At 40.5% G+C, this 26,077-nt stretch overlaps 1 protein-coding gene across 2 annotated transcripts in view; it reads right to left on the minus strand.

The window, feature by feature from the left end:
• The window catches only part of REPS2 (RALBP1 associated Eps domain containing 2), a 98,403-nt gene that overhangs the window by 11,318 nt on the left and 61,008 nt on the right, over positions 1-26,077 (minus strand). For both annotated transcript variants that reach the window (XM_086609182.1, XM_086609177.1), the window contains exons 12-14: positions 22,765-22,807; positions 20,095-20,231; positions 7,129-7,193 (exon numbers count right to left, since the gene is read on the minus strand). In XM_086609182.1, coding sequence (XP_086465308.1) covers positions 7,129-7,193; positions 20,095-20,231; positions 22,765-22,807 — 245 coding nt within the window. The remainder of the gene's footprint in view (positions 1-7,128; positions 7,194-20,094; positions 20,232-22,764; positions 22,808-26,077) is intronic.

Genomic DNA, 26,077 nt, shown 5'->3' on the forward strand with positions numbered 1-26,077 from the left:
CTTCGAAAAATCTCAGATGAAAGATTTCCATAACTATAAGAGAACACATTACCTTAACAACTGGTTCTTCACTTACATTTCCAGTTCTTTTGCTTTGCCATGCTGGATTATATGTAGATTTCACACCCACTTTTCAAGACAATTCATAACCGATCTTCCAGAACAGGTCTACGCAGAGCTTTCGTACTTGTTACCTGAAAGCCTTTGTTGCAAGAGGTGAAGTATATATTCAGTCTTTCCTGCAATTCAGTCTTGCCCACGCTTATGCTTCAGGCTAACTTTAAGCATGGAAATAGTCCCACTGTAGTCAATGGCACTACTCACAGAAACGAAATTATCTCTGTGCATTCACTGGAATAGCCCATAATCATTACCTACACAGTGCCACTGCTTAGCTTTGCAAAAAAGTATTGAGAACAGCTTATCTATAAGAAAAAGTAGGATACTAAATATGCTTAACGCTCAGTATGTGCCCATTGCAATCTTCTATCATCTCTACATAAGTTCATTTAAGAGGTATTTTGCTCCTTTCTAAACATTGATATTTTTGCACTTAATGCCAATTTCTAAGAAGTCAAGATGTCTCAATTCCAGTTTCTGTGAGTCTGAATCACCAATCACTGCATCATCAATTCTTTTTATGGCTTGTTACAGAAACTGAAAATGATAAGACAGAAAGAAAACCCATAGGGATGCAAATGCAACAAGCTGCCAGGGTCTTGGTGTGTTGCCTGCTTTCTCGGCACTGTGCAGCCCTGAAGTTTTGATAAGCTTTTTCTTTCCCCGAGCTATCTGAGGGGTGGTGATAAGGTTGAGGAAAAAAGCAGTAAATACAAACAAATTGCTGCAACGTTCAGCCCATTCGCAAGGAAAGCACAGGACCCAGATGGAAGCACTAACAATCTGTTTTAATACTCCACTTCCACAAAACCAGATTAACGTAAGCTAGAAAGGGATATGTGCGTTCCACTAGAGATACAGGCACTGGATTCTCAGCTTTTTTTGTTGTTGTTTTTACGATAAACGTGAAGCCAAATTCAAAAATTATTATAACACATTTTAATTAAGACACTCGCCCTTCTTCCACTCTCCCAGAAACCTCTTCAGAGAGGATTTTATGGCATCCATCAACTACTCTCCAAATTCAATTTTAACTGTGCTACTTTTCACCACTTCTTAAAACATAATTTATTTTGTCTGGCCGTTTTAGATTTAATATATAATTTTCATGAAAGGAAGATAATCCACTTGTATTATATTAAAGTGGCAGATGGCAAAATCTTTCATGTTATAGAAGACAGTCAGTTTTATTACAGTTAGAGGCTTCTTCAGTACCTATTCCACTGATTATACAACATATGTTATTCTGCAGCCAAATCAGAGGAGATGATAAAAAAACCCCCACCATCTACTTGCACAGTGGTTGTAAATGCAAGCTAAGAGAAGTATTCCTTTGGTTTAATATAAAACGGTTGTCTGGGAGAATACCACCATATATACAAATAGCATGCTGCCAAAAGCAAAATCTTCACTTTTTTTTTTTTTAATTTTCATAACAAAAAAGTTCCTTCCCATAAAGCTCCAAGTGTCCTGCCAGCACTTGAAATTCCTGACATAATTTTACAGAGCAAGAAGGTGCCTCAGTTAGCTGAACATTTTCTCCAAACAACTCTGTAAGGGAGATAAGCAAACCCTACATCATCCTGCATGTATCTTGGCTTTATCCAAATGTGTTGGCAGTGGAGCGGGACCCCAGGACCAGCTCCCAGCATGAAGCCTGCACGTGGCCATCCCAGCTGGGAGGCCAAGAGGTCTCAGCAGGACGGACAGGAGCCCTTCCCCACCTCTTGCCCTTTGTGCCACAGGTCGGTGTGGGCACACGTAATTGACGGCTACGGACCCAGCCTGAGCATACTCCATGTTCGTGGCTCTCCGTGGATTCAGCAGAACACGGAGGCACTTTAGTAGAGACAACTTCTTGAACTGGGTCCCAGTTTTCACTTACAAGTCTGGATGATGAATAGCCAAAAAGCTTCAAGGAATTATGAAGTATCGAGTAACGTTTGGAAAGCGGAACATTCACTACATTAAAAAGAATAATATCTTCGCTTTCCAACAACACCAGGTGCCCGTGACTGGGAAGGGTGACCCACCCATCACCCCTCACAGCATTTTATTTCCATTATTTCACCAAATCAATAACACCTAATGGTACTGATGGCCACTAAACTGACAGCCTACCTCTTGAGCTCATGTAACAGTGAGAGGTAATCTTCAGAGCTGCAATATACTCAGGATGCTTCAATTTGATAACATTAACATCACATACCTACTCCACTTCACCACTTTGCCTCTGTCAATGATTTCTTCAGCACCTGTCAAAACCGCCAGTGTGGAACCAGTGGGAAAACCAAGTCCCAAGGTCCCCAGAAACAAGTGTCCTGCACAAATCAGTGTGAATTTACAAAACCAACAGGCTTAAAATTTAGACTCTGGAAAAAGAGAATAGGAACATCGGGTTTTTTCAGCCAAGATATACAAGGTTTTCTTCCAGTCCCACTGTTTTCAAATTGCCGTATGTAGCACAGGCAGGATTGAAGATATGGCTTCATTACTGGACAGGAAGGTACCAAAATAGAGTAATTTAAATAAAGGAACGTTGACATAATTGGGTAATGTTGCAGATAGTGAACTGATGTTGGATAAAATCCTGAAGTTATATTTGCTTTTCAGCGTTCATCCGTAATTCCTATTAGCATAAATATGCTACTAAATCTCCCACAGTAAGCAGCTGTGGTAAATTACTTCTGTAGGCTTAAAAGCCAACAGTAATAAAGTATTATTTTGTTTTCCATAAAAAAAAATAGCACCAGAGGCTTATATGAGATGTGCATACAGATATTTTGTTCCAGTGGAGTGTTATTCATGAGCACCCAAAGTTATTTCCTATCTGAAACCTGTGTCACTGCAAATCAGCTACCTATGCTATTGCTTTCCTATCGTGCCTTCAAGTTACACAAATTTTCTATGTACAGCTCTGGGTCCACACAAAAGTTCTGGGACCACCTTTATGCCATTTCTTCTTGATGACTTAAGTTTACTTAAGTTTACACAGGATCAGGAAAAATTACCTGAGCCGCTGAATCCAGTTCTCTACAAGGCCGGAAAAAAAACACAGTAGGTATTTCAACAAGCTACAGGTTATCTGTTCTATATATCATCACTTGGAGTCGGGGAATGACGATGGGAATGACAGAAAAAAAACCTAAAAATTTTAAATAATAACTACAGCATGTCATGGGAAGTGAGCAAGAGAGGTAAGGCACTGCCAGTGTCCTAAATCTATACAACAGCTTGCAGTGTATTAAATATATATGGTCCAAAGAATTCGGGAAACTGACACAGATACTGTTATCCTTAAATCCAAGAAGCTACTGCAGACTCACTAAGTGCGAGATGTGCTATGAGGCATTACAGAAGGTGTCAGTGAAGTTACACACAGGTATATATACAGTAGTAAGAGAAAAACACTTCAAAATAACATAGTAGCCAAACGAAACTCTGGTCTTTGTATAAGCCTGTTTCCATACGTAATCTTTCCAATTTCCCTTTAAAGAATTGAGGCAAAACTTGGATTACTTTCTTTTTTTAACTGGAAAGCAACATGAATTGAGGATCCTAATAAAGCATTTCATACTGCATTTCACAAGGTCTTACTGGAAACATCAATTCAAAATGGCTTGCAGAGCAGAGAGATATGGGTTGGAGTTTGGGTTAAAAGTTTGATGATAAAATTTGAGACAATGGTGTATCCACATTACATAAACTCGCCTTTTGTCCGTCTTTCTTTATTAAATTTATTTACAGTCACCATAGGCACCTCAGATGAAAGCACCATTGCATCGGAGAAATGTCTGGTGAAAACTCTGAGGAAAACTTGGGTACAGTTCACGGACCAACACGAAGTCGATACAACGCTGACTTTGGCAATGGAGAAAACTCCCGAGGAGACGGAGCTACCATAGCCTTTTAGAGGCCATAGAATCATAGAATGGTTAGAGTTGGAAGGGACCTCAAAGATCATCTAGTTCCAACCCCCCTGCCATGGGCAGGGAAAACAAGAAAGAAACACAGTTAATCCACCAACCTTAAAACCCCTCGTAGAGGTAAGAAGAGATGCAGCTGCACCTGTAAAGGTCTCTACCCATGAGAGTATGGAACAGCATGGTCTGGCAGCAGTAACCCAGAGCTGAAAAGCCAGCCCTGCTGCTATTTCCCATAAACCAGCCAAGTCCTTGCAGGATCCCAAGACTCCAGCCTCTCGCAGTGAGCCTCTGCATCCACTGGACTCCAGAGGCAAGGCCACAGCAGCATGAGCTCTAAGTTGTACCTTGTGCTACACTCACCCCGGGATACAGTCCTTCTCGCTCGTTATTCAGCTGACTGCACTATGGAGGCAGAGCAGGATGTGGACATAATTTAGTAAGTTTGTGATACGACTAGAGACGTTTGGCACACTCTCAATAACCAGTGTTTCAGTAACTTCCCGAGCTTGATTACCTTGGAGGCTCTGACAGGAAAAATAATGTTTTCCTAAAGGTTGAAACAAATTCTATTAAAAACAACAGCAACTCAGGACCAAAGTCAAGATGCCATTTCTATATTGCTGTTGATTATGCTCACAGAAGGACTTCTGCTCTGCTGAAATGCAATACCTACTCCTTGGTACTTTGGGCTTCACATCCCATGAGCCCTTTAATCTCATTCTGAAGAGCCCACTGGTCCAGGCTGATTCTCAGCCATCCATAGAAAACTGTAGCCTCAGAAGAAATTATTTCCCTCTCCTCCTCCATCAACTGATTTTCAAAATTGAGCCAAAATAATCACACCATGACCATACTTATATGGTGCACAGCCACCTGAAATATGTGGTGTTTGCTTCATTTCCAAGCTACGTTTGTCATTGACGGTGCTTAACTGCAGGCATATAGCAAAATGTTATGGCAATAAAAAAGGATTTTCAATAATGTTGTTGAAAAGTAAGTTAAAACAGAAATTTAAGAAGAGTTTCGTAAATCTCAAAACAGGAAAAAATCTGAATGTGCCTTTTCAGGGTCAGGGATTTTCTTCAGTTCGTGATCCTGCCTCAGTTTTGAAACCAGATCCCTCCCTCCAACTTCTCTGTGCTCTTTAAATCAAGGGCCCCACAGGATTAACGTAATCCATATGCTTACTATCGCTTACATGCTCACCTGAGTTATGACCCCACCACACACACTTGCCTACTGCCTGTTACCTTTTTCACAGAAAGGCATGCCTGGAGATAAAATAAACAAAGTGACGAGCATGAAGTTTACTATGTTTTCAAGAACCAGTTTTATGTATATTTTTGCTAGACATCAGGACAGGAATATTTTGATGAGATATTTGATTAAATATCTTTTAAAATCATCAGAAATAAATTAAGTAAATGTAATTGATGCATGAAAGCAAAGCACCAGCTCTATATTCATTACTGAGCAGACACAGAAGCTACTTTTTTTTTTCTTTCTGTCAGAAAGCAGACTTTTGTATCGGAGAGGATTGGATCAACAATTGCACATGAGAATCTTCCTGTGTTTTGTTTTAGAAAGGTCCTACACTCTACATGGCCCAGTGTAGGATGAGCAATGGGTGCAGTATTTGTGATGTGGTAAGCAAGCTGCTGGACATGCATAAATAAATTAAAAATTCTCCTCACTGCCCTGCTAAGGAAATGCAAATGTATCTCAGGGCAAGAAAATGAACTATTAGCAGAACTTTGCGTCAAAACAATGGTTGTTTTTCTTTTCCTCGAAAATAGTATTTTTCATATTTACTGTTTTTCCCAATGACAGCAAGAGGGCTTGCACCGCACAGAGCCGGCACACTGTGGCAAGTCCGAGCAGCTGCAGGAGAGCCGGCGTCAGTTGCAGCAGCAGCTGCTGCAGGCTCAAGGCAGGGAGACAAGGAGCCATGCTGCGGGATCGGAGGAAGTCAGAGGGAAACACTGCTCTCCAGAGAGTGTCAGAGAAAGGAGGAGGACTGTGATGGGTGCAGTAAGGAGCATGTGGTGTCATAGCAGTATGGCTAATGCCATAGAGAGTTGGGGGAAGCATGCAAGCCCAAACCTGAACGCTCTACAGTCCTCAATGTAGAAGCTAGCTACAACTCAGATGCTAAAAAGGGCTGGGGAGAGAAGAGAGCAACGAGCTGCTGGTGGAGCTGGGGGTGGCAAGAAGCCTTTTACCACTTCTATCATAAGCACTGTGCAGCAGGAGGTGTTCAACAGCAGACTCTTAAGAGCAGATCCAAAACGCAAGTGAGGAGTGTTTCTGGCCCAAGGAAGGTGTCTCACCAAGTTTTTATACGTCATGGGCTGTTAGCTCCCCTGTGGACTTGTTTTCTATTATATACTTCACCTAAAGGAGTAACATATGAAGCATACTGCCGCCTAAGACTTAACAGAGCCAACAACAAAAAAAGAACAAGACGCTGATCCTTCATCACTTCCTAAAACATGAAGAAGTATCTGGCTGCAGATACGCGTGATTTAGTCAATTTGCATTGTGCTGTGGCTGTGTGATGCTCTAAGAGCAAACAAACAAAAACCCACCCAGAAAGCAAAACAAAAAAAGCGCACCACTAATGGTTTGAAACTTAATGACATAACTGACTCGGCATTCGCTTCCTTTCAGCATTATTGTTCAAACCTATGGGTGAAATACACTCTCTCATGCTGTGGCTCCCTTAGTAGATGCCCTCTGAGCATTTGAAGCTTGAGAAGCAAATAGCAGGTATCAAGCCCATGCCTTTCAGGCATCAAACTCTAATTAGTAGACTAGCCTTTCTAGCCCTTAATTTACAGTTTTGTCTAGTGGGTGCATGTCAGCTCCGCTACAAAGAGATTTAATTAGTCTGTAATTTGACATTGCAACACACTGACTAGACAGACCAATGAAGGACGTGTACGGAACTGCAGAGCAAACTGCAGATTTGCATTAACTTGGAAGCAAGAACAACTGCCATGTGCAAGGCGACTTGTGCTAACCACTGCAACGGGAACATAAGCGAATAATATACAGCAGAACGCTAAACGTTTGTCCATACCTGAGATGCAGAAGGTCGAGGGGGCAGTGCAGGTGGTGGTGGGGGCAGCCAGCCAGACCTCACAGCTGAACAGCGAGAAGAGACAAAAATAAAACAAAAAAACCCACACATTAATTTAATTCCAAATAAACCCAGAATTTATTTCCATGAGAATTCCTAGTGAAGAGGCAGTATTCAACATTTTAATGACGGAAACCAAACTTCATCTTTATTGAGCAAAACCCTGTTTGAAATAACTTCATGAGGAGTGAATGAGTAGTGATTTAATTGCTGTAAAAACCCACAATGTTATGATGAAAAGCAGAGATGGAAGCCAGTCAGCCACAAAGGCTGTAGCTAAAGCAATTCAATTCTAGTTAAAGAACCCCAGAAACAGAGTCTACTTATCCTTGGGACTTTGCCCTTTGTCATTAACATTATTGCCTTTTTGAGAAGTGATGCTTTGGCATTCAATGTAGACACTAGCGTTCACTCCAGATAAAACACACTATGTGATGGGCTGCAGCCTTAAAAAGAAAACATCTGCCATGGAATTAGTAGGACAAAAGCCTAAATGAACTAAAAGAAACCTGTTTCTTTGCCTTTATGTTTTATATTTGCACATTATTACTCATCAGAGGTATTCTGGAGGGAAGAGGAGAAATAAGGGGAGGAAGACAAATCCTAATGGTCAGTTCAGGCCCCTTTAACATAAAGCAATGTCAGCTTTTACTTTGAGCCAGCACAAAGGAAGGGCAACGATCATGTAGGTCCAGCCACTGCATTTCTAAGTTTCCTTAAAATACCTAAAACTCATCATGGAATAAAACTACAGGAGAGGTGATGGCTTCCAAAGGCAGCTGCAGAGAAGAGGACTAGGTTAGCACAGGGACACTGACCGGGACTAGTGGGAGTCCTTAGGTGGGTTACCCTCCCCAAGCTCCTGTTGCTCTGAGTGCTCAGCACTTGCACTGGCAAAGATATCAGACAGTTCATCTTGCACTGATGGCTATTTGTATAGCAAAAAAACCCAAACAACCAATATTAATCTTAGAAATGCCTTTTACCACAATAATGCTAAGCAAGCAATTACCTTTATACACTTTTTATTTCCATGCATGTTTTAAAAAGCCACAAAGATCGTTAAGAGCCTTGTTACAGCTTAGCCATTTACATATTTTATACACCACATCTAAAAATGTCTACATAGTTGAAAATATAAAGACAAAAGATACTAACCACTGAGGACAACAGTGACACGAGAGTAAAAACATGCGGGTGAAAGCACTGAAACATCTTATTGACTATATACAGCTCCAAAGAGACTTATAATACACTGGGGTATTTTATATCTTCTGTATCATGATGTCTTGAATATAAATGAAGCCTAATATCACTGCCAAGGAGAGAGGTAGAACAACTAAAACCCAACTTAGTTTAAGCCAGGGAGCTGCTAACACTCCTACAGGTGTAAGAGAGATTTGAAAAAACATGGTCATTAGGATCCTTTCTCCTGCATTTAATTAGCTCTGTTTTTAAGGCGGCTCCAATACCAGCATGATGTTGTCACTACATTCTCCATCTCCTCTGCACAACTCATCTTTAGAAAGGAACAGTGAAGTAAGACACCTTCCTTTCCTTCAGTCTCAACTTCAGTTACTATTTCATTTACTTGGGCACTGACAGTGGCTTTAGCAATTACAGCTAAGAACAGCATTTGAAAACACCATCTAACTCAAACACCAGCGCTCTGTAGGTCCATCAGCTGCATGCTGTAATAGCTGACAAGTACGTATGCTCCACGTGCTATATTTACCTTCAAGAAACCTTGTGGGAGCTGAGTTGCGACATTCCACGGAAAACACCTGCGCACACCTCACCCTCCCCCCACCACCACTGATTCTCACTGCGAGGGTATCACCTCTGCTCTCCAAACACCTCTACTGTCATGGGGCAGCACACACCATGCACGCTTCCTAACGAGCCCCTGGCAGCTCAAACATGAAGCTGTGGAGCGCACTTGCTGTCACGAGCACGGGGGTTCCTGGGAAGGGGCACCTAGGGCCAGGGTCAGCGGTGCTGGAGGCAGGCACCGGCCCCAGCAGCTCCCTTGCCGCTTCTGAACGTATGTAGCCCCCTCCAGGGTTCGTCATTTTTGTATGTGCTGGCTTATATTCCAACAGACCCTCAAAAGCTTTACTGCAAGAGCTGCAGCCATTGAGAACTCACCTCAACTTCAGTTCTAGAGGATACAGCACTTACAGTCCTCGCTCTGTGATTTTTCAAACCCAGTGATAGACCTAGGAGAGTAGCAGTGTAGTCTTTATGCAGAAAGGCACTGGTCTTGCCAGAAAAGCACTTCCTGAAGTGGCTGCACACACTGTGAAACTCTATTGCTCTCCTGGGATTTGGCCCACAAAATTCCAAAGGGGAAAGTAATTTTTCCGTAAGATGGTCAAATTAAAAAAACCCACCACCCACTCACCAAAAAACTCGACCCCAAAAAATCTGCTTCTTCAGCTTTCAAAATACAACATATATGGATTTAACATTAAAGAAGTTAGATGCTTACACCATGTGCATTTGACCCAGTTTCCTTTTTTTAATCCTACAAATTCTAACTTAAGTTACTCATGAAATATTCATAAAGTTCCTGCTGTTGCAGAACATCTTCAGCCTTTTAGAAGGAAATCATGCTTATGTGAGCATAATTGCTAGACAAAAGTTAGTTGACTTTCGAGGACTCTTAACAACTTACAGAAAAACTTCACTTTTTGTTTCCCCACGGAAAACGAATTAAATTTCGGAAACGAAAAAAAAAATTAATGACAGATGCTGCATGCTTCATCCTTCTCTAGTGTCACTGTCCTAAAAGGGAATGGTATTAACAGATACTCATAGGTTTTTATGTGTATCAGCAGATGACTAGTACTATTAGGCTATTCCAGAATACCTTCCTTCCTGGGAGACTGCCTGGCACAGATCAGCTCTTGCTGTTAGAGATGGCATCACTACATTAGCTCTGAAAGCGAACACAAGTACAGGGGGAGGTCTGCTTCCAAAATGAAAGCAAGTACCCTGGGACCAAGCAGCAAACAGATATTTGTTGCATTTCTAGGCGCACACCCCAGAGCCTGGGTGAGCTTCATGCTCTTGCTCTTCAAAAACAAGTCTCCACGCCCCGCACGAAAGCAGAGGAAGCCGTAGGGAGCGGGATGGTCCTCGCACAGGTTGCCTTGTTACTGAGCAGCTTGGTGGCATTCACACCAGGGTCAGCAACGTAACGCAAATCTCAGAGGCAGCACTGTGGAAAGGCCATACAGGTACCAGTAAAATAGATTTAAGCATATCCAGCATCCATATCACATATACTCCTGTAAATGATAGCACTTTCATGCACTAGTTCCTCCCACGAAGATAGCGATAAGGCTTTCCGTTCAAAAATCATGGTTCTTTACTTAGCATGTTTACACTTCAAGGCAGATTATCAGCATGGAAAGCTTCCAAGATCATTTTTCTGCCCTAATTTGGCAATCACAAAGGTCTGATAGCACTAACGGGATACTACACTAGATAAAAAAACAGGTTTTCCAATCTGAAACTAGATTAATATTTTAAAACAAACACCAGGATGTAATGCTACACTCTGAGAACAGGCCACGCCATCCAATCCAGCGACACAGCTCTGCCTCCAGCCTCCTGAGCAGACAACACAAACCCTCAGCACTTTCATTACCCCCAGTAGTGAAAAAGATCAACCATGGTGACCACTCAAGTAGCTCCTTTGATTGACTTATTTGATCTAGGAAGAAGAGACCAAAGAAAAAATATAAAGTTATCATAGTCCTGTCAAACCTATGGAAAGTAGGTCTATAGCTCACCAGGCACAGCAGCAGGGAAGGATGTCAGAACTAGGGTGGAACAAATCTGGGCCCTTGGGATCCTTTAGAGTAACCTGTAAGAGCAACGTGCTGCACCTCTCACACCTGTCTTCTTGTTTCTTACTATTGAAGAAAACTGCCATAATACACCGGGCTGCTGGATGCAGGCTATTTTTTTCAATTAATTAATACTGGAATGAGAGCATATAAAGCTACACTTCCTGACACATTTCCATGTCAAGTATTTATTTAATTTCCCTTCTTTATAGCTGTCTTCCTTCTTGGTTTTATATGTCTATCACTTTACCCTGGCTATCACCTCAGACAAGTTAAAGCTGTTGAGTGAAAAAAAGGTACTCCTTTTTCTCATCCGAATTGAATATGTACATAGGCAGTGTCCTGAAAAAGGGTGGTTTTCCTGGGTCAAAAACCATTTTTTACTTTTCTAGCCCAAAGTGAAACTAGATACTGCCTACCAAAGGAGGCCCCAGCCTAAATCCAGGCTGGCCTGGATCTAGATGGCCTAAATGCAGGTTCTTGCTTCTGTTCTGCTTCACCACCACCACCATCACCCTTTCTGCAATTGAGCGGGGACCATGGAGGGACTTAAATTGGGAGAATGCTCTGACGGCACTCCTCTGTAGAGTCTGGATGGTGTGTTTGGTGTTTTTCAAGCAGATGCTATGGCCAGCCCACAGCATGACCCCCACTGCTGGATCAAGGGTTGCGCAGCAGATTTACATTAGTCTACGCTGCTTCAGAGTGCTTAGTTGCCAGATCAGGTTTAACAGAAGACCAACCAATTCATTTTATCAGGAAGCAAAGGATCTGCAATACTGAAAACAGTTCAAAAAAGATAAGCCAAGAGAATGAATCATTCTTCAGTTCCCCAAACTACCTAAGGCTTCGGTTCCTTAGGTAGGTTTGGAGAGCCAGCATTTTCACCCTTCCACTCTGACGCTATTTCTGCTTCTGTTGCCAAAGGCAGACGGCAGAAAAGTTCTGTGTCTAAGCTGGTTTCTGTTTACCTGTCTTACAAATCTTCCCTTCTTGTTCACTGAAGTTGTTACTTGGATATCCTATTATACTGATAGCGTTCTCTGCACACCTTCATTTATTTGCATTCCTGACCACAATGTTGGTAAGGTGATTGTGAAGTAACTGTTCTTCAAAAGATCTGATTCATTAATTCTTACTACTATGTCTGCAAAAAGTTGTAACAAGAAAAAAATATGTGAAAGCTGTAGCCAGAAGTGTAAATTTAATGAAGGATTCTAGTAAGGCAGTAGTGAAATAACTATTTATCCAGGGATCTGTTTCAATAATTTTTACTAATGTCTCCTCAGAAGGCAATAGCAATGCAAAAACAGATTTTGGACTCCTGATACTAAATTTATTATCAGGTTTGTAGAAAGACTGCAGAAAGCATCATCAGCACCAGAATAACCCATCTTCCCACGGTTAGTCTGGGAACCTGCTCAGCAGCAAAACTTCATGTGTCACAGCGAGTGACACACAAACCTGATGTCACAGACACACTTTTGTTACAGGTGTGTTTCATGTGCTAATCATACAGAACATCAGTCGTACCTCAATCGCATGGAAAATTATCAAAGTACTTTCTGAGTGATTAGTAAAAGATTTAGCCAGACCTTAAGCAATTAATGCTTCTGCACTATGAACTCACAGGTGTGACTTCATTTAGGACACTGGTGTGCTTACATATTTGATGGGTCACTTTCAAATCAAACAAGCAAGACACCATTAGAGATGGTTTTTACAACGTCATTTTTAATGCCCTATCCATGAAATTCAGCATGTTTTATATAAAAGCAGTAAACCAGATTTTTTTTTAAACACCTATTTTCTGTTTTGCATTATATATCCACAACATTTGTATTTTTAACTTCCTGTCCCTCATTTTCCCTAAACCATCCCATTTTCTAGTTACTGTTTTCTCTGTCCTTTCCTCCTCTGTGTGTTTCTATTCGGGGACTCTTTCCCCCTCCTTCCTCCAAACTATTCACGATTTTGTTCCCTCTCACTTCACATTTAGCTTCATTCTTTACCCACGGGGAGGCACAGTCCCTCCACCTACCTCCCACAGATCCATGTTGCCAGAGCTTCTCACTCCGGGAATTCCTGTGAGAGGGCTGGAGGCTCTGGCACTTGCCACCTGTGACCATTTCCAACGCAGATCAACTCAGAGATGGCACTTGAGAGACGGGAAAAGCAGTCGGCTACCACCCACCACCTCTCCAGTTCCACCTGCAGCTCCAACACTTCTTAAGGACATCTGCATCTCCAGAGTCTCCCCTACAAGGGAGGCAACTTTCTCCCCTGTTCCAAATGAGAAAGAGAAGATCCTCTCTTGTTTAACCTGTAAAGCTGTTCTACAATGGACCAAAATTTTTTCATGGAACAGAGTAACCCACATGGGATCATGAAAATAGGTCGGTGGGGCTGGTAGGGTCAGTCAAGAACTTTTCAACCTTAACAATTTTCAAGAGAAAAGGATTTTTGGATCAAAATTTCATTTTTAACAACCTGCAACAGAATGAAAACAGACTGTAAATCATTCTTCAATCCCAGAAAGACAAAAGCTAAGATTAGAAAAATAGGAAAAAATAATCTAAAATAAGTTGAACTTACACAAATTATCAAGAAACGTTTACACTTGAAAGGCTAGTAAGATTTACCCTAGTTGGCACACAAGTACTCTCTGGACTCAGCCCTCAGAGACAGACATAAAAATTTAAAAATCTAAAAATGCAGAAATAAGTTACCCCGTCAGATTCTGATCATGTAATAACCACTCATCCATTTATGTCCTCACTATTTTCTCTAGTCTATTCAACCTTAATTATGTCCCTGTCCAGTTGGGCAAAGAAATAAGTTATATAGTTGTAAACACATAAATCGTTCATAAAAAATTCTAAAAGGCGGAGAGGCATAAAACTCTTTCATTCAAATCAGAGGAAAGACATTCATATTTTATTCAGAAGTAGTTCAGTTCAGTGATCACATATTCTGAAGGTGAACAGGACTAGAAGAAAACAGCAGCTCCAGTCACATATCAGGAGCGGAGTCCCAAAATAAAAAAAAAAAAAACTCTGCTTAAAAAAAAATGTTTTTGCAACATTTATGTTAAGAAAGCATTTCACAGTATTTTCATTGTATTGATACAGTGCCAGAGAAGGGTACAAATGGCAGCTCAATTTTGTGTTCTCTATGGTTTATGTGTAAAAGACGTTTTTCATTTAAATTGCAATTGTTGTTACAAGCCTTACAACCAAAGATATTAACTTGATCCTGCACTCTTAACTCGATGATGCTGGCAACATCAGAGCTCTTGTATACCGTGCAAACGATGTTCAGCGAAATGCCATATTTTGCTGATGGTATTTCCCATTATCGCTATTCTAAAATAAATGTCTTTCAGAATTGTCATCTTCCTAATTTAATGTTTTGGTCTGATTAATAAACACAACACAGTAACATGCAAGACAGCACAGTACTACCGCATTATGGAAACGCAAACAACAAAACCCCCTGCATAACCCCTTAAAAGTTGGCCTTCAGTAACTAATGCTTGCAGACAGCTAACCTCAACAGATACAGATATCTCCTAGCAAATACAATCAAGCATAAAAGATTATAGAAGATAGCGCAGTAATCATACTTATCTGGGCAGTCTGGCAGGTTTTTTTAGTACCTAGTTCCATGCGCCCAAAAGGGAAGGTCACTTGCATTTGAGTGACTAAGCTAAAAATATGATGTAGCTGAGAACAGATTGCTGAAAACAGCTGGAAACAGTATTAGGGTAACTATTTGGACCTGTTTGTATCAAAACGTGTACGATGAGAGCAACAATCATTTTAGTTCTCCGAATCCTCTCCTCTACACAACTACAGAACTGTTTTATTTGATACGTGGACTGAAAACACAGAAATATACAAAATTTGGCTGTGGTTTGGCAAATACGAAAAAACAAGGACATCTCAACACACACTTAGTATGCAGAAATTTCACACACTTGGCTTCTAAGACCCACCAAGCCTGTACATTCAAGGAAAGGTCGTGCTAATTGAATGAACTAATGAAGGTTTCATGAAGTAGGGAAGTAAGGAGGAGTCTTCTTCAAAGGTATGAAAAAGAGGATTAAATGTGATGCTGAACACCAGTCTTCCTCTAGCACTAACAAAAATGAAACGGTGCAGAAAGAAGTTTGTACCGACTGAGTCTTATGATAAAAGCACCACTTTAAACTGCGTGGGAAACGTGTATATGAAGGACTACAGAAGTGATGTGAGGACACATTTATATCACTTACGGGAATGTTGATGCACACCAATAAATCTGTTCCCTTATTCTCTTTCTGTGAACACTACACTGACAGCAGAGGGGATGTTTTCTTGTTTGGCAGCCATCACTAGCCCAGCAGAGATAAGGAGAGGTTACAGATCCGACTGTAGTTAGGATCCATAACAGAAAACACTGCACTTACAATAAAATGCTAGATGTGTTTCTCCCTTACCGAGCATGGCACTCAACACCTCACATTTTAAAAGAGAGAAAACCCCAAAATACTAGGCCCTCCTTGCTGCCTGAAACCAGCACCCCAAAGGAGCGAATCCAGGTTACAGTGAGTATCTGCTTACAAGACAACCGTAAGGAACAGTGCCTGCATTCCATGCATTCTTCGCTGCAGGGACTGTCGCAGCAGGAGGCGAGTTTCAAAGCAAGTGAGTGGTGAAAACCTCCAGTGAAAAATTAGTTTATAAATAGTTATATCGCTGTTCTGATGAAATACACAGAGATATTCAATCTGCTTCCATATCAACATGAAACTACGTCGTTTATGACAATTTAGTTGTTTCATCAAAGCAAATTCTCTTTTCCAAACAAGTATCCTTTGTTCAAGAGAACTGTTAATTAAAAGAAGTTATGCAATTCAGAAATGAAACTAAATGGGAAATATAATGTATTTCAGAGACATCTGCATCAATCTAACGAGACCTAGACTGCTATCACTGCCTGTAATTGCCCACAAGTAAATTCTTTAGTAGCTGTCACAGGCACAAAACGTAATCAAGCAAAACGCTAGAAGACACTGGATGCGTTTTGGGGTTTTAATACTGAGACTTGGCCCAGTCCCAGAGTTGCCCCAAGGCAGACCCTCACTTACTGCTGCTGTTGAGGGTAAAAGGTAGCTGAGGTCCTTGTTGCAGGACTGCCGGGTTCCGAGATGTGGCAATTCTGGCCCCCTGGACAGATGGAAGGGAGCAAGAGGAGTCCCAGAGAGCAACTAATTCTGCAAACGACCTTTGTGAACAGTGCAGGAAAGCTTCACGGGCTACAGGCTCCCAGGTCTTACTCTGGGAGCTCTTGGCTGGCGTCTGACTACACAGAGGACTAGAGAAGAAACGAAGATGTAAACCAGGTCATGTAGGCATTTAAACTGACATTTTTGTTTCTACTTAGAACCTGCTGTTGTCTTCCCAGGAATGAGTAAAACCTAGCCAAGTATTTTCTTAAAATGCACGTAGGCCAAATGCCAGAGATTTGTATTCAACAAAAAGAAATACACTGAGTATCTAGCAGTATTGAATTTTTCTCAGATGCTAACAAAAAGACTAGATGATTAAAAAAAATAAATAGAAGAGATTTCTGTCTCTTAACATCTCCTAACAGAAATTCACATATGGGCATTACAGAACGTGGGGCCTTTCAATAAGTTCTCTTGGCTTTTTTAATCTTTTTGCTGGGTAATACTAGTCACAGCGTCCGAGAAGAGTGCAGCTAAGGAGTATGAATGAAGGTGCCTCCTTCAAGTGCCCTTATGTCCCAATTCAACAACTTTAAAGCGCAGTTTCCGTGGCTAGTACATTGCTGGACATCGTAGCCATCACGGATAAATGTTGTCTGTGTATACTTGCCAGGGGAGGGGCACGATCAGATGGTGGTAAACACGATGTAGCAGCAGTAAATGAAAACCAAACAAAAACACCTCTCAAAAAAAAAAAAAAAAGTGCCCACAACAAGGATATGCCACAGTATTTGGCTGAATTTACCTGAAGAAAAGTGCTTTTTCCTTCTCCGTCCTTCAAAACCAAAATAAACCAAAAAATGCTCCAAACCACTGTTGGCTTTAAAATTAAAGAAGTGATACCTATAGATCAATATGACCAACCAGGAACTGAAAATAAAACTCAGTACTACCAAGCACTCCTTTGCAGGTCTGGAAGCAGATTATCTACCAAACTCACAAAATCAGGATTATTTCTGAACAACAATTAGTGGGACAAAAAATAATGTACCGAAATGAGATTTTTCTAATCGTGTTGGATATACCCTGACAGCTATTAAAATGCTTGATTTTACAGTCTGGTTTTCTGTACTGACACTAGGCAATACAGTGGTTCTAGAAGAGATGGTCAGTCCAGCTAATTTTTGTGGTTCAGCTGTGACAATGAGACTATTTTTGAAAACCTAGGAAGGAAGGAAGGCAGGGAGAAAACATAAAGCAAAAATTCAGTTGAGAGTACATTAGGGCAGAAAGTAGTCAACTGACTTGTGGATAGAAACACATCAGGTTCGATATTTATGCCAGGCTGTATTATCCCAATAGCCAAGGAATCTAAATAATACACTGCCACCATGTCATCTATTTTGTAAATCTGTAACTGTATCATCTGATGGCAGATGGAAACTATTCTAACTTCATTTTTTATACTGTCAGCAGAAATAAGAAAACAGCTTGTTATTATACAACTGTGTGCAATTTACTTCACACAAACACACACACATACACTTTCTTTTCGGCAAGGCTCTTCGGTTTAAGGTGACAGTGCTCAATCCCTCTGCCTTCCTACAAACCGTCTTTTTAAAAAATGCAAAGCACAACTCGGTAAAGAGTTTGGCTCCAAAATAATGACCACTCCCTGAGGAAGAGCTGTTTCTAGATAAAAAAGGTTTCTGAAAATGATGAGACTGGAATTTCTACTGAGAATCAAGATCAGCAGGAAAAAGGATGAAAAAAAAGTGAGGTGATCAAAACAATAGAAGTAGAGGAAAAGAAAGTAGCTGAATAAAATCACATTATCAATAGGATGTTGCAGAGTAACAACTATTCGGGGCTTAATGACAGGGAAAAGTGTGCACGTTTCCTCATTGAACAAAGAACTGAAAATACAACTTCCAATGCAGACATTTTACTTTGAAACAGAGCAAGGTAAGTGCACCACGGTACTTGGGCGCAATGGGATGGGTTGATTTAATCCCCTCTTTCTGATGATGCAGATTTATTTGAACTGGAATCCTCCTTGTTTAACAAGTTCTTTCTTGAATCCTTCAAGGCTACAAATTCCTCCTTATTCTTTTCCCAATAAGTATTTGTATTTTTGACACAAAATAGAACAGCTCCATTAGAGGAAGATGACCACCACAAATATTTAGCATTGCCAACAGGGGACATTCAAGAGAGCCAAAAATGACAAGCCAACATCCTGCAGGTACAGGAGGAAACTGAACCTCTGGGAGGCCTTCCACGTTTCTGCAATTTGGTAGCACACTATATCCACTTCAGGTTTTGTCAACCTAAAGCAAATTTTTGTTCCATCTACTAATAGGTGTAAATTTGAAATTAACAGTTTTAGAGTGACCAAGGCACTTTCTTTCTTTCTTTGCAAGCAATCAACTGCCTACCCTTACTTAATTGCCTCATTTCCAGTGAGAAAACCCTCCAAAAAGTATTGATAGGACAAATTATCTTTTCCTACACTCACTATAACACTGTCAGTTTGTTAAGTTGCCCAGAAGAAATCGTTATGTTACTTCCAAAGTACTGGTGACTTTCGTAACGATCCATTTCAAAAGCAAGATGTTACTTTTCATTCACAGAATGACTTCTTTGAGAATTTATATTCTCCTTTCATTTGTGTTCCAAGAGAAACTTAAACCCAAGTTTATTTCCTTCCAGTTATACTTTTTATCTGGATTCTGAGAGGATTTGCTGCCTTAGAAAATGTGTACTTGGCTCTGTTTGGGGGTTTATTTTGATGTATAATGAAATCAAAATTGGAGGCAACAGATCCTTGAGCAGGAAACAAAGTCAAAGATCAGGAATTGCTTCTCTGTGTAAAGCAGAGGAAAAAAAAAAAGTTTATTGCTATTGAGTTTCAAGGTTCAGCACATATAGCAGGACTCTTGAATTCTATCTGGAGTTTGCACAAAAAAAAGTCCCATATAGCAAGAGGTGAAACTCCTTCTTTTCTCCCCCAAGCACTGCATTAGAGAACCCAGTTAAAACATTCCTTGACACAGTCAAACCTTGGCTCTCTCCTGAAGCATAAACACGACCACGTTTAACCTAGTCCTTGAGTCAGATGATTGGTGTGCACTGCGCAAAGCTGCGGTCTAGTTCAAGGACACTGCTAAAGCACAGTGATGCTGGGCAACTGCTGCCCTGAACAAACAGCTCCCCTCTCCACTGCTCCCTGTGCGAGGCAAATGGACTGCTCAAACTCTAACACACTGGAGAGCAGCTTTCTTTCGGTTCACTCCAGCTACCATTCTACATTTTCTCTCTCTCCCCCCCAGAGTCGAAAGAAATTACCCTTTCTTTTTACTCAAAGAATGGTTTCTGATTGCCCCCACACATATGGAAGACTTCAACATCAAAAATGTCTGCACACGACAAGTTTCATTTTCTCCCAGTTCAAACACTAAGAGTTTTCTTCCTGCTTCTGAACTATGAAAAATAAATAGCAATAAAAATCAAATATATTGTAGTTACTGATGAGAACTGTCTAAACAGCCAGACTAGTTATAAACAGTCAGTGATGACAGACTACCATATGTTAAGCTTCCCATTATCGTGCCAGAAAATGTTATAATCACCTTAATTATAGCAACAGTGATTTTTTCCCCCTCAGTGGCGATGTCAGGCAAGAAAGTGCAACTTCTTCTGTTCTGTAGTGTATTACTGTCTACAGCAAAGGCAAGCATATGCACATATTGTCAAGCGTTTGTGCAAACAGATCAAGTTGCCAACTATGCAGCTAACCTAAATGGTCTCAAAAGAAGGAAAGAAAGCAAACTTTACCTTGCGTGCTTTGTTGAAATATTTTGTTCAAATCCAAAGAGGAAGCTCTGGAATGTGATTTCTGTGGCCTTGGAGGTGGAGTAGGGGGCTCTTCTCCCTTTTTCATGGCATCTTCTATTGATGTGCTAGAATAAGACCTAAGGAAAAACAGAGTGAAAAAAAAAAAAGACAATATTTTACTTCAGAAATTCATTTTCTACAACTTCAGTGAATAGTACCTAAAAATACACTGACCAGAACTCAGGTTCATGGTGGAAATTCCTTGCCCTAATGACTAAAATTTCCCCCTTATAAGAAGATGGATTTATTTGGCAACAGAGGCACCTACGCGTTTGGAGAAAGGAACAAGTCGTGCTTACAGGGCTAGTAATTTTTAAGGCCTTTTATACCACAGCTTCAGGCATTCTTACTTTCACTGTCAACAGGATAATTGTAGCAGCTATTTTGAATAAACCTGAGTAAAATTCCCCCCCTTACAGTTTCTCTTGCCTTTTCCAACTGCAAGGGTAGTATTCATATAGGTACAGCTTCAACCTACCTCTTGCCAGTACACATTTTGTAATTTATAATATTCTAACTATCAGAATAAATTTTTCATAGCAAACAGTCACCAAATTCCACAAAATCCAGAAAAACTGAATGGCTCCAAAGTGACCAAAACTGGTTAAATACATGGCTCAGTACATCTTCCTAGGCCCCTCCACATCACATTAATCCCAATGCAGTGCATTTGTTAAGAATTCTGATTTTGCTGAATAGTGTCCAATATTTTTCAGCTGTTGTAGTTACCAGTTTTTCTGCAAGACCGAGAGCTTTGTTCAAAATGAGCATTGACAATGTGAGATGTTACACTTACTGTAACACATTACGCATGACAGGCAAGACCAAAAAACACATTTGAGTAGAACAGAAATAACTCCCACTAATGGGAAACGGATCTTTTTTTTGCCAGTCTGTTGTTAGAAAACAGCTTTTTATTGGGACAGACATTTGGCAACACTGATCCTATGTTTCTGATGTAAGCTTTAATAAATATAGAAGTGAAAGCCATAATTGCTTCTAAATTTACATGTGACACAAAAACCTAAGCTGATGCTGAATTTTTTGTCTTGGTAGAGTTTTGAATTCCATAGCCTGATCACATCAGACCTAACCCAAGCCCCCTGAAATAAATGGGAAAGCTTTGAATCAGGATCTTAAGGTTTTACACTTTTACTTTCCATATTATGCTGTGTATATTTTACTTGCATTAAAATTGTACAACCTAAAAGCTTGAGATTTTTCTTTTTTTTTTTAAAGATCGAGTGAGATAGCAGCTACCACGCAAAACCATGCCTGCCCTAGCAGTGCCAACGCAGAGCTCTGTGACAGGGAATCGTTGCTTGCAGTAGGCAGACCTGAAACCTAAAAGTTAAGAGTAAGCAGCTAAGAATATGCACAGCTTAGGCTTGAAAGCCAGGCTTCAGAGCTGAGAGCTGTAACAGACTCAACTCAAGAGCCTCTGGTGGACAGAGACCCTCGAGGTTATAGAGCCATCCAGGCTATGCAGGACAAGCACAGCGGACGGTCTGAGTTCAAGGATGTGCTCAGGAATCTTTAGTCTCAACTTCTGCATGGAAGTGGTGACATATAGTCAGATGTGCGACAGTCATATGTGACAGAGTAGTCACATTCAAGTGACTTTTTTCAAACTTGTTTAAGCATTTTTTACACATTATTTGCATATTTGCAATTTAGGATTCAGTAACACAGCAAGAAAATTTGAAACTGTGAAACCTAAAAAGCTTTGGCTAGCAGCAGAAAAACGGCACACAAGGCAGTTCAGCCTTCCTGGACATAGGTCCCAAGAACAGAGGATTTCCATCTTCATTCATCATGCTTGCAGCTGATTCTCTCTTATTAACAGGCTTTGACAAGCTTGTAAGGAGGGAGCTCATGATTATATTCTCAGTACCTAAGGAAAAGAAATGAAGCCCTCTACCCAGCACCAAAAAAAAGTTTGAAGGTGAATGCATGATACAGCTATAACCAGAATGGTGAACAGTCAAAGCCAACACATAATCCATTTATACACAATATTTTCTGGCAAAAATCTCCCTTTTCTTTCTTTTGAATATCCAAATTCAGCAGATGTCATTTCTAGCGCACAGCAGTGTAAGACCGTAAGTCCTCCCATCGCACACCAACCAGCCATAGCCAAGTACACGCAGGGCAACGAAAGGATACACTCACCCACATCCGAATGCTGAGCTACTATTGCTGTTTCTGTGGGAGCATGCAGTGTCTCCCTCCATATGCAACCAGTGTGCAGGTTTCAACAAGAAATTCCTGAGAAGTTCCCTGCAACGGGGTGGTCCCAGCTGTCCTGCCACAATGTCCCTGGGGCAGGGCTGGAGGCCGTCACCACCGGATGAGGCAGCGGGGCTGGGTGGACAGGCAAAAGTCCCAGAACCTTATGACCAGAGATCATAGGGCTCTAGGGCAGTTCTTATGTAGGGTCTTTAGCTTACAGATCTCTCCTGGTAAATCTGTTTTTTATATGAGTGGACTTCCAGCACAACATCAATTTAAAAAAAAAAATAAAGAAAAAATGCAACACCAGTTCTTACACCTCGTGTCTTACACTCTGTGAGCACACATCTTCTCCTGAAATAGAAATGAAAACAGTACCTGGATCGTGGTCTGGCTTTAAGTCCATTAGATTCCTGAGCAGCTGAAACAGAAAAGAACCACTAAAATATCATATTTTAAATAACCAGCAGTAAAGCTGCAGGATCAGTGTCCATTAAAAACATGAGTGTTGCAAATGTGGATGTGAGAATGTGCTCACCTCACATGAGCAATGGGGTTTGATTTTTACTTCTCCTTCCCCTTTGTTTCTGCAGTGTATAAATGTCCCCAGAATTCAAAAGCCCACACGTAGTCAGACCTTCACCTTTCAACTGGTTACCAGAACGCAGAAAAAGCGATAGGTCTGATAGCTCTGATCTGTACTCCTGGATGTAGTTGTGACAAAGCAACATAAGGAACAGCACAAACTTTCCACAGAAAATATCTAGTCCAGGTATCTAATAGATGTCTTGCTTCCCGAAACACAAAGGTTTATGGCCTTCCTAAGTACTTTAACTAATTAGTATAAAGGTACATCTTCTTACCACTTAAAAAAAATTAGCACAACAAGTTGAGACTACTTTGACACTGGGAAGGAAAGACATTTGAAGGTAGAAAGCTTTACAGCCTGAATGTTTCTTTTATTTGGATGTACTCCAGACATCCTGCCACATACAGGTTTTGTGTGATAGGAAAACAACAGTGCTGATGTCCCTTCTCTGGGTAATTCCTCGAGGCTGTTCCTTGGTTTACAGTCTTTTTGTGATTTTTCTGCTACTCTCCTTACTAACATCAGATAATTTTGAGAAAACGTATCTGTGTGATTGCTTTCAAATTCAACCCACAGAGATATCCTCAAGGTATTACAGCAGCATCAGTGATCCCAATGCACACACAAAGTGAATCCTTGTACTTTTCCCATTATTCTGCTAACCAAGGAATAATGAGAAGCAAGTAGATTGGGGGAGGAAAAAAAAAAAAGTAATTCTAAGAGTTTCTAGCTTCCTTCAGATATACGCCTACTTCCAAGTCAGATATTTATCACCAGCTACTACACAGCACAACCTGAGAATATGACAGATCCTCCAAAACACAGCGCAGGAGTTAAATGTGGTAGCAGCTGGCAAATACTGACTTTATAATGGCTTGCATTGTACTACTGCATAGACCCTACATAGGAGGCTTTAGGCTTACAGAAAACAAGTAGCAGCATATGACACATGTATAGCCACACACTATTTCTGCATAAAAGAAACTGCTTTTAAGGTCACGCAGTGCTAGTTGGAGCTTTGGATGGAAAAAACCCAAATGCAGCTGGCTGTGACACAAGCAACCACTTATAAACCAAGTTCTAGTAGATTATTGTCACCAACAAACTAGCTCACAGTCATTCCAGATTTCTGTGCAACAAACTCTTCCTAGCAACTAAAGGAGGGAGAGAGAATTATTATTAAAATATACAGTGGTGATAATCCTCTGCTCTCTCTGTGTCAAATTCCCAGAGAATAAAACTTCAGAAACTGCCTCCCTACAGCCATATGACCCAATTTTCCCAATGCTGAAATTGCTGATTATTAAATTACATGCACAATTATTAAATATATGCCACTTAGAAATAGCAAGTATAAATCCTTTCCAAGCTAAGCCATGGTTAAGAACCTTCGAATATTCCTTCTTTTATGGAGACTGTAATTCTGTTTATACTTCTTTTAGAAAGCCTTTAGTCTAAAAACCTGCAGGTAAAACTGACATTCAAACTCTCTGAGGACATCTTGTTGAGGTAAACAGGAAAGCACACAATGAGAGAATCCCAGAATGACTACTAATAAAAAAATGATAGCAATACAATACTACTGCCAAGGATTTACTTTCAAGCTTTTGAAAAAATCAGAAAATTCAAGGCTACAATTACGTAATACCCAGACTTAGTTTTACCTTTCAAAAGAAGTAGTATAATATAAAAAAATATTATAAAGTAGGTATTTCATTATTAGGACATACAGATAATTGTAGCAGGATTTCCATAAAACATGCAGTTATTTTGATATGCTCAGTCTGTGCGTACTTTGTGTTTGAGGTGCAGGTTTATGCACATGGACGACATAAGCACTCAAGACGATACAAAACTACTTACCCAGTTCATGAGTTTTCCATATTTCTATTGTTATGGATACATAAGCCTAACTTACACGAAAGTGATAAAAAGTTAGAGCTGCTGAGTAAATTAATTACATTTATTATTTAAAAGTTTGGACAATTCCTGGAGTAGTAGAGCCTGATGAACTCAACAGCTTGGCCTGCACTAAAGTTATATATGATCATGAACTCTAATTTATTCATTCACAGGAGAGCATGAAGGTTCTCTTTTTGGGTGTTTAAGTGCTCCCATGCCCCTCTCCCAATGCAACTTCATTTTAACATTCCAAAGGATGCAGATTCAGTAAATTTTGGCTGTAGCCTGATACCTTATACTCAGCTGGTGACTCCTTGCTTTACAGGCTGAAGATCAGGAGGAAAATTGTACAAGGTGCAAGTACACCATATAGCTAAAGAAAAAACCAAAGAATTCCCCACTAGTCTAAATCAGCCCTACTAACTTATCTCTTAATGGTGGCCTAGGCAGAAACGCACAATTTAAATGCTCACAAATTTGGCCCTTAATCCTTTAAAAGTCTAAGGCCAACAATGACCTTGCACTTAGAAGCCTCAATAAACTGGCCAGATATTTGGAGATGCTGAGCATACAAAGTTTTTACTCATTTCAACTTTCTAGTCCTTCTGATGGCAAAGAAAACCTTCCCATAATGATGCAGGGCAGTATCAGCTTTCCTGAATTTACATAAACAGCCCAAACGAATAACCAAAGACGGATGTAAAATTTTCTTTTTTCAAAGAAAAAGTTTTCATCCTGAAGGTTAATGATTACAGTGACCTTTCAGAATAGTGACCAATTCTGAAATAGCCACCGAATTACTGTGCTGCATCTAGTCCATTAGAGAAATAAACATTTTTACTTCTACCATTGGTGGTATCGTGCAACCTGAGAACGTGCTCGCTCAAACTCTGAACATGCAGGACGCAAGAGTGAAACTCCTACAGTGACAGGAGTCATGATGATGGGGTGAAACTCTGCCACCACCTCCCTTGGTACACAAACACAGCAACAATTGGGAAAATCTCCCTGACTAGGAGATGAAGGACATGGGGAAAAGAGGTTGGTGGCAAAGGAGATGTGCAGGTCACAGTAGTTTTATTTCCTAAGCAAACCAACAATGGAACTGCTGAACCAAAGATAAACCTCCCTGAGTTGCTCCTGGGCAAAACCCTGGGGGAGAAGAAGAGAACTGAAAGTCTTGCAACCATCCTCCTCTCC

The sequence above is a fragment of the Tauraco erythrolophus genome, chromosome 1 (genome assembly GCF_009769465.1).
Source record: "Tauraco erythrolophus isolate bTauEry1 chromosome 1, bTauEry1.pri, whole genome shotgun sequence".
NCBI classification, from domain to species: domain Eukaryota; kingdom Metazoa; phylum Chordata; class Aves; order Musophagiformes; family Musophagidae; genus Tauraco; species Tauraco erythrolophus.